Source organism: Rhinolophus sinicus, linkage group LG11, assembly GCF_036562045.2.
Source record: "Rhinolophus sinicus isolate RSC01 linkage group LG11, ASM3656204v1, whole genome shotgun sequence".
Lineage (NCBI taxonomy): Eukaryota > Metazoa > Chordata > Mammalia > Chiroptera > Rhinolophidae > Rhinolophus > Rhinolophus sinicus.
In genome coordinates, this window is record NC_133760.1 from 79,685,970 (window position 1) to 79,695,312 (window position 9,343).

Sequence of the window (9,343 nt, forward strand, 5' to 3'; positions counted from 1 at the left end):
AACTAGTGGATGTAACTGCACTCATTTGCAAAGGATAACAATAGCTTTAATATAGTATGAGATGTGAACATGAAAAAATATTGCACACACACATATCCCCTTTCTTACTTTTAAGGAATCAATACCTGCTTCTTAAAGTATATTTAAACCCTTGGATCTTGTTCCTGTACCTTTTGGCAGAGTAAATTATTGCCTCATGACCCAGCAGTGCAATCACCCTTTTAACTTACATTTAAATAGTTTTTCCCTAATCCATACAACCTAAGATCTAGCCAATCGTGAATCTGCAGGAAGTTTATTTAAGTCTCTTATTCTATAGATTTTTAAACTTTAAAAATTCAGGAAATAATAACTCTTTGCAAAGTACATTGAGACACTAATTGGGAGGTAAAAATGAACAAATTGAATTGATTGGTAGTTCCATAAAAATACTTTGACATTTTACTTACAAAGTGTAAACTATCATATAGTTTTGATCTCTTCTGAATTTGTTTTGCAAAAAAGTGTACTGTTATACTTGAATAGAAATGCCCCTCAAGTTACTACAGTACTACTGTAGGATTGATTTTCCTAAGTTAAAGGAATGCCAGAGTTAGGTGCTTTATATATATATTCCTTTAAAAAAAATCATTATCTATTTCTAATGGATTTAGGATATTTCAAAACAAATTAGGAAAATGTAACATAATTTCAGTATTACCAACATAGGGCTTTGTGTAATGACTGTGACATCATGACAGTGAAGTATTCATTTTTAAGCTTTTAGCAAAGAAAGCTTTACCTCGGTATGACCAATAGAAATACAATATGTAAATTAACCCATATTATCTGTACGCTGATTGGCTTGACTTCCCTTGAATGTCACAATCTCGCCACCCAGCAATGAGGTATTTTACCGGAATCTGGAGATCAAATTATTACTGTAGAGAAGATACTTATTTTTTGTTTCATTAACAGATTATTATAAAGCAATAAGCATACCAGAGGAGAAGCAGACGTTTGACTTCGGGAATTAATGAAAGGACGTCTGCTCATTTTTTGGAGGCGAGTTGTTGTCATTTAAAATCTTACACCACCCCCACAAACAAAACTCTTTCGAAACGGTAAAATACGGAAAAGGGATTCCAGAGGCATCCCTAAGCACCCAGCTGTCAGGCTATGATATCATCGGACCTTATGGACCGGTGTAAGCTTTATGAGTTCGTGTTTAGTGTTTTCCTTCCGTAATAACAAGGGGAGGACGGGAGGGAAGGAAACTCACACAACTGCTTTGAGGTTACCAATCTATTGGTCAGTCATACTTGCAAAAAAGAAAAAAGAAAGAAAAGGCTGTCTCTGGGTGGGGTGGAATGCAAGGAATAGTCATTTAAAATATTTGTAGATTCTTAAGTCAAATTCGTTAAATCATTTTGCAGTTCTCTGAACTTAGCTTCTCCCTACATAACGCATATTTGCGTGCATTCCAGAATAGATGACTAACAAAGACAGGGTTGCCTTAACCGGATTTCCCCTCTTCCCCATTGACAAAATTTTTCTTGACTGCATATATATGTGTGTGTGTGTGTGTGTGTGCGTGTGTGTGTGTGTGTGTATGTATATATATACATATATATCATATATATGTGATTTTTGTTTCTCTTTTCTTCCTCCCTTCCTCCCTCCCTTCCCCTTTATCCTCACCTCCCCCCTCACCCCAGCTAACTTGGAAATTTAAAGGTCAGCTGGGGAAATGATTTAAAAAGAAACCTAAACGGAGCTTTGGACCACCCCGAAGAAGACCGGAAGACAAGCTCCGGAGGCCGCAGAGAGGGCGCCCTGCGCCGGCTGCCCCAAGTGCGCGGCCCGGGTGGCGGAGGGCGGAGGGCGGAGGGCGGAGGGCGGAGGGCGGAGGGCGGAGGGCGGAGGGCGGAGGGCGGAGGGCGGAGGGCGGAGGGCGGAGGGCGGAGGGCGGAGGGCGGAGGGCGGAGGGCGGAGGGCGGAGGGCGGAGGGCGGGCCTGAGTCCTGAGCGAGCCTCTCCAGCCCCAGCTGCACACGCGGGGAGGGAAACGTTCAGAAGCAGCCACTAGGAGACAAAAGCCTCATTTTGCCAGCCCAACAGGACAGAGCATTCAGTGAACTCCGGCAATTCTGGAAACGGGTCGGGACTAGGGTTGGCTCCACAGCGGCCGGGGCCTCCGCCCTCGCCGCCGCGGCCCCTGCGTTGCTGGGGGAGACCGCGCGGCTGCGACAGGGGAGGACGCGGCTGGAGCTCAAGGAGGCTCCAGCGCGCAGGCGCCGCCGAGCCCTGCCTGGATGCTCAGTCAAGGCACCAAGGCAAAAAAAAAAAAAAAAAAGGCAAAAAATAAAAAGAAAGAAAGGAGAAAACCCCCCGGCAATTTATGGAAGACGCTATAGTCTGTCGGGATATCCAACACCAACAGGTAGGAGGACATACTCTCGGTTAAGTTTAGGGGTGGAGGGCGCAGTGTTGATGAAACTGCAGGCACACCGGGAAAAAGCCCTCCCTAAGGTGGTGTTTGGTTTTTTTTTAAAACAATAAACTGCATAATGGAAGTACATTCAGGCAATGCATCTTCAGTTGGGCTTATTCAGAGCTCCATTTATGGAAAGCCTTGCAAGACTAAGGAATATCAGATCGCGAATCACCAGGAACAGAAGCAGTCTCCCCATCTTCGCGTATGTAATGCATGTCTCTCTTCCCTCCCCCTCCTCCACCCCCCATTATAAATCCAGGGGTGGCGGGTTTCAGTTTTCATAATGTTGCATGATGAGATAGGCATTTACCCAGGGATATATCAGTGGGGAAATTAAAATCATCGAACGCAGGTTTGCCTGAGCCACCATCAGCGTATTCCGGGCAAGTGAGAAGTGGCAAAGGAAAGATGCTTGCTAGGAATGACAGAGGAAGCCCATTTCCCTGGTGTGGCTCCCAGGCACCAAGGAGACAATGTGCATTTCATTTTCAAATGAAGCCACTTGTGATTTGCAACAAAGATTATATCAGTGTAAACAGAAAAGCTTAATTGCCCAATAAATACGGGTTCATGTTAAATTCATTTGAACCCAGGCAGCCAAGATTTACAAATGGAAGTGCTTTATTCCTGTGGGTGTGTTTCCCTGGCTAATATTTACATTAACCATTTTTAATAATCGTATGTGCTTAAAGGAGAAAAGATTTGCCAAAATTGGGGTGGGGTTGCCCGGGAGGTGGGGGGGGAGACAAAAGATTAAATCACATCAAATCTTGGGACAAGTTCCTACTAATTTAGAAGTCTAATGTTGAAATTATGATTTAAGGTGAATCAACAAATACTCTTCTTACAATATGCAGCATGAATAGTGACACTTGAGTTAAAAGACATATTTTGGATCTGTATCAGCGGAGAAGCTGCCTGTAAAATACTGACAGATACTAATAGAACTCAGTAAATGTAGGTAATCTCCTTTCTGTCTCCTATTAGCAATCTTGTTGTGATCTACTGATTAATTCCTGGACTGGCAAATTTTATGATTGTGGAACATTTTATTCCTTTTGTCCTAAATGTACCCAATAAAATATATGTCCTCCAAAATAGGGACATTTTTTAATTCATCTAGCCCAGAAAACTAAGCAAGCCAGTTCTCTGAAATCTCAAGCAAAAGTACGTACTAAAGCAAATAATATTATTCAAAATTAAAACTTTATTTACTTCCCCAGAAATAAACAGCTTTATGTTAGTACTGCCTGACATCATTGCTTGTTAACTTAAGAACTGATAGCTCTTTTTTTTTCCCCCAGATATTCTGATGGCAAATCAAATGGAAGAAAAGAGAAAGCATGACTGCAGATCGGATCAGTTCTCTTTGTGGATTACATTTTCAGTAAAATGTATGGATCTATCTTTTCCTTGTTCTTCTATCTAGATCATGAGACTTGACTGAGGCTGTATCTTTATCTTCCATCCATCTATGGCGAACTATAGCCATGCAGCTGACAACATTGTGCAAAATCTCTCTCCTCTAACAGCCTTTCTGAAACTGACTTCCTTGGGTTTCATAATAGGAGTCAGCGTGGTGGGCAACCTTCTGATCTCCATTTTGCTAGTGAGAGATAAAACCTTGCATAGAGCACCTTATTACTTCCTGTTGGACCTTTGCTGTTCAGATATCCTCAGATCTGCAATTTGTTTTCCATTTGTATTCAACTCTGTCAAAAATGGCTCTACCTGGACTTTCGGGACTCTGACTTGCAAAGTGATTGCCTTTCTGGGGGTTTTGTCCTGTTTCCACACTGCTTTCATGCTGTTCTGTATCAGTGTCACCAGATACTTAGCTATCGCTCATCACCGCTTCTATACAAAGAGGCTGACCTTTTGGACGTGTCTGGCTGTGATCTGTATGGTGTGGACTCTGTCTGTGGCCATGGCATTTCCCCCAGTTTTAGATGTGGGCACTTACTCATTCATTAGGGAGGAAGATCAATGCACCTTCCAACACCGTTCCTTCAGGGCTAATGATTCCTTAGGTTTTATGCTGCTTCTTGCTCTCATTCTCCTAGCCACACAGCTTGTCTACCTCAAGCTGATATTTTTTGTCCACGATCGAAGGAAAATGAAGCCAGTCCAGTTTGTAGCAGCAGTCAGCCAGAACTGGACTTTTCATGGCCCTGGAGCCAGTGGCCAGGCAGCTGCCAATTGGCTAGCAGGATTTGGAAGGGGTCCTACACCACCCACTTTGTTGGGCATCAGGCAAAATGCAAACACCACGGGCAGAAGAAGGCTATTGGTCTTAGACGAGTTCAAAATGGAGAAAAGAATCAGCAGAATGTTCTATATAATGACTTTTCTCTTTCTAACCTTGTGGGGCCCCTACCTGGTGGCCTGTTATTGGAGAGTTTTTGCAAGAGGGCCTGTAGTGCCAGGGGGATTTCTAACAGCTGCTGTCTGGATGAGTTTTGCCCAAGCAGGAATCAATCCTTTTGTCTGCATATTCTCCAACAGGGAGCTGAGGCGCTGTTTCAGCACAACCCTTCTTTACTGCAGAAAATCCAGGTTACCAAGGGAACCTTACTGTGTTATATGAAGGAGCATCAGTAAATCTTTAGCCTTGTGAAACACTGACCTCTGCTAAGCAATGTGGCCTGTAGCCATAGCTGGAGAAGAAAATCAAGAATGGGATCAGCGGTTATAAGGATTTGGGCAACATTCTGCAGTCTTTGCAATAGTTCACCTATAATCCTATTTTAAATCTCAGAGTGATCCTGCTGACTGCCGGTGAAGGTTTGTAATTAAGAAAGGACTGAACCACTGCCCTAAATTTCTTTATGTGGTTGAAAACTTGATAATGAAATTGGCAGGTGCTAAGTATCAGTGCTAAATGCTGTGTATATCACTACTTATGAAAAAACATCAAAAAAAAAACAATTAGCATTGGACATCTTAATAAATTAAGTTGACATGAGGTAAATGTATTGATAAAAATTAATTTTAGAAGTTTGAAGACTTTAAACCATTTCATACTATTATTGTTTTGCCAAGATGAAAATATTTGGGGACTTAAAGTACTGTAATCCAGGAAAGACGTGCCATCAATTATTGGATTATCACACTTAAAAAAGTTACTTTGTAAGTTTGGAGGAGCATTCCAAAGCAGTATATTAGTTCTAATTAGAGTTTACGTTTTTTAAATTAATACATTACTATTTATAAATACCATTTTCCTTACCTACTAGTGAAATTGCTAGCATTGAACTGTATTACGTGGTTTTTGTTGATTTGGTATAAAATGTTTCCAATTCCTTTTTATTTTGCGAATGCTAGATATTGGTCTGGGAGGCAACATTAATGGTACCAACTGGTCACAATTGAGCAGTTCTAATAAAGCATAATAAACACATGTTGCCTTAAAGGGTTATTTAGTATCTTTATCTTATTTTGCATTGGAGCAAGTAGTCAAGGGAAATCAAACCAGTACCTAGGTCATGGTCATGCGTATGGAACTGCATGGACGATCATTTAATACTCTTCCCTTTTTCCTCACATGATTTGAAAATTAAGGTGCACATCACTGGGCTAAGATGTTCTTCTGAGGTGTGCTACCCATTCTAGTGTGTTCTAAGAAGGAGGCAGTTGATCTATGTTTATATTTTAAGTCAGCTGTCAAGCGGAGACCGCAGCCTTAGTATGACATCCTGCACAATCTGAAGCGTTTCTTCTACAGAAGGCACAGTCTTGTTTATACTTTCTGCACATTCAGTGTATTGGTCATTTAAATTATTTCCGATTTACCTTGTGAAAGCTTATAATATGATTTCTGGTATTTTAGAAATACATTAGAGTCTGTGAGTCTCATTCTTTAAGATACAGATGTGTGATTTCAATATAAAGTTGCATTTGCCAAAATTTACCCATGTAGCCTGTTAATTTTCTTGGAATAAATTTTACATTTTTTGCAAATAACGTTTTCTTTTTTGTTTTGTTTTGTTTTGGTTTTGGTTTTTTAACTTGGAAGGCAAGCACAAACTAGTAAGACTAACTTTATTATGGTTTTGTAAATTTTATTTTTGTTGCTTACTATAATCTAGAACTGGAAATGTATAAATGATAGGGAGCATAAAGCTGAGAAACTGACAAATCACATCTGTAAAAGCATTATTTGATAGCATATCATAATTATACTTATTCTCACAAACCAGTAATATCTAGAGATGTATACCTTCCTGGTTGGTTCAGAATTTTAATATAAATATCACATTTTAATTTGGGGCAGAGTAGAAATTTGGGGTTCTACATATTTAACCTGTAAGAACAGTTTGCAATAATGTTATGACAAAGCCAGAAAGGTTGTTATTGTTTTTGTTTGCTTTTCATTGTTTTTGTTTTTGGGGGGTTTTTTGTACTTAAAAAATAAGTTTAGGAATCTAGTGGAGCAGAATTCTGTATTGCTATAGTAGTACATCTGTAAAGAAAATATAAATATAAATAAGAAAAAATAACTGAAATGACTCAATGATATGTGCAACTATTCAGTTTGCTCATGTAAGGACAGCTCAAGCTGTGATTTAGTGAGGACTGACCTCATTTTTATTTTAACCAAAGTTGTTTGGATCTGAGACAAAGTTTAATGTACAACAGTGAGTTCAATCTAGCAATAAAGTCCCCTTGTTGGTACTAATATCATTATCCAATATACAACAAAGGAAATATTATCACAGGACATTCTGATAATATGTGTCCAACTCAAAAAAAACTGCAGTAGAGACATGATTGCAATCATTATCTTTATAGAGAACTTTGCTTAGAGGTTCAAATATCACCAGCAATCAGGAGAAAATTCAGCAATGATCTGGAGGACAGAGTAGGCTTTATCATCTCCAGCCTCTATGACGTAAACAAGAAAGCTGAGCACGAGTAAGATTAGGGGAATGAGGAGTCAAGAGCAGCAGCCAAGTGAGATTGCCAACTGCGCCTCACTACTTGGAATTCCAGATTCTAACAGTTTTGATAAGTGATCTGCCCCAGGGATCAGTGAATAATGCTGAACTCTAGTGACTTTCATTTAAGCCTAGGCTTGACTAACTTGGCATGTTAGGTCAAAGGGCAAGCAGTGGTAGAGACACGTCCTGGGTTAATCAGCGCCATTTGTGAGCCAATGAGGAATGGTAGCAACCATATAAAATAAAGTCTGCCTCCGTGTCTTAATGACCAGATCACACTATCTATTTTGCCACTCATTCCAATATTCAATATTTAAAACCAGTTGGTTACTAATTCAATTAAAAATGTTACTAATCTTCAACACATAAAAATATATTCCCACTGGGGAGTCCAACTTCCCTGTGAGAAAGACCCATTATCAATAATCACGTGTCCTTCTTGGACTAATTACATGTTAGCGGAACAGTCTTTCAATTGTTTTCCTTACCAGTAGTGATGTGTTGGCATGGATGTTCCTGTGCTGTGTCATGTGGTTCCCTTAGTGCACAGTGGGTTTATCTGCGAGATGCCTGGTGGAACTGGACATTTAGCCTGACTGGAATCGCATGCAGATGTTTACTGATGCACAACAGGGTGAGTGACTTGCCCAGGTTCCCACAGACGCCCCATTTAAATAACACAAAATTAACCATAGTGATTTGACTTTTAAAAATTTATTTGTAAGACAACGTATTAACTGAATTATCTTCTTTAATGTTAGCTGGTTGGATTTCAACACCAGCATTTTTTATAGAGGCTAACTGATTTGTCATTGGTAATGCATGAATATGGCTACTCCTTCCAGAATGCTATCTGAATTGTTTATTCATTTATTCATTCACTCAACAAACAGGTGTTGGGCACTGGGCTTGGTGGTGAGAGCACAGTGAAAAACAAAACAGAACCATCTCTTGTGGACATTTCTTAGTCTAGTGGGAAAGACAAACTAAATAGGTAGTAGCAACAAGTGAGGTGCATTAGGAGTGTTCTCCATTTTCCCTGAGTGCCTTACCGCTTATCTTTTCTTAGTGTTCCTTGGGGTCTTTTATATATCATACTCCCTCCATTCAGAGGGAATCCCCGATTCTGCTCACACTTCATTTAGCTCAGTCACCATGTTGTATTTTGGAACCCTAAATTCCCATATTAATGCAATACACAAAATAACAACATAACCTGGTTGTTAAAGTCCCCCCCACTCCCACCCTCACCACCACCACCCCTCTGCACCCCCGCCTTTCTGGACTGTTCACTTCCACAAGAGGTATTTCGATTCCTTCCAGAGACCTGGACGTGTCTTTTCTTCCATTCTCATACCTTCTTGCAAGTTAGCATGAGAATGCCTAGGAAAAGCAAAACCAAAAGAAGGCACTAAGAGCCCACGCCCAGGGGGCCTCCCGTGGGGCTCCAACAAAGATGGGATAACCTGTACAACAGGGTACATGTCTTTTATTATTAAAGCATGCCACTCCAACATTTTTATTGTGCCTTATCAGAGATTTACACCAAAACTCGTGAACCTCCTATCAGCTAAACAGTTTGGCCTCCAAAATTTACTTTCATTGTAAATACAATTAAACATATTTACAATTACAGAGACATATTCCTTTTCATTCATGTAATAGTGAATTGTTGAAACGGATTACTGTAGGACAGTTGCAAACAGAACCAAAACTTTTCATTTCTGTGTATTCACCATTAGATAAATTTACTTTATTCCATTCTTTATTTTATTCCTCCAGTATTGTTATGGTATTAAAACAAACAAAAAAAGACCCAGCTTGTATTAGTTCCATACACAAAAGATAAATAAGGTGATAAATGGTAATGTTTCAAATGCTGGCTACATTAATTAAGGTAGATGGTTATCAGAATTGTGGGTTATTCA

The 9,343-nt window shown here is 40.0% G+C and overlaps 1 protein-coding gene across 11 annotated transcripts; it reads left to right on the forward strand.

Moving 5' to 3' along the window:
- The first annotated feature begins 904 nt into the window (after window positions 1–904).
- GPR85 (G protein-coupled receptor 85) lies at window positions 905–6,438 on the forward strand. Of its 11 annotated transcripts, none has more exons than XM_074315714.1 (4): window positions 905–1,186; window positions 1,698–1,833; window positions 2,092–2,677; window positions 3,780–6,438. In XM_074315714.1, exon 4 carries the CDS (start codon window positions 3,950–3,952, stop codon window positions 5,060–5,062), a length of 1,113 nt encoding a protein of 370 aa, XP_074171815.1. In that variant the 5' UTR covers window positions 905–1,186; window positions 1,698–1,833; window positions 2,092–2,677; window positions 3,780–3,949; the 3' UTR covers window positions 5,063–6,438. The 11 variants fall into 11 exon arrangements, with proteins under 11 accessions (XP_074171815.1, XP_074171813.1, XP_074171817.1 ...); XM_074315716.1 differs by having other exon boundaries at window positions 910–1,044; XM_074315718.1 differs by lacking the exons at window positions 905–1,186; window positions 1,698–1,833 and adding an exon at window positions 3,299–3,432 and having other exon boundaries at window positions 1,984–2,421; window positions 2,556–2,677.
- The last annotated feature ends 2,905 nt before the right edge of the window (window positions 6,439–9,343 follow it).

What these genes read in the sequence shown, in the direction of transcription:
- GPR85 (XM_074315712.1), top strand. Translation starts at nt 3,950, where the DNA reads ATGGCGAACTATAGCCATGCAGCTGACAACATTGTGCAAAATCTCTCT.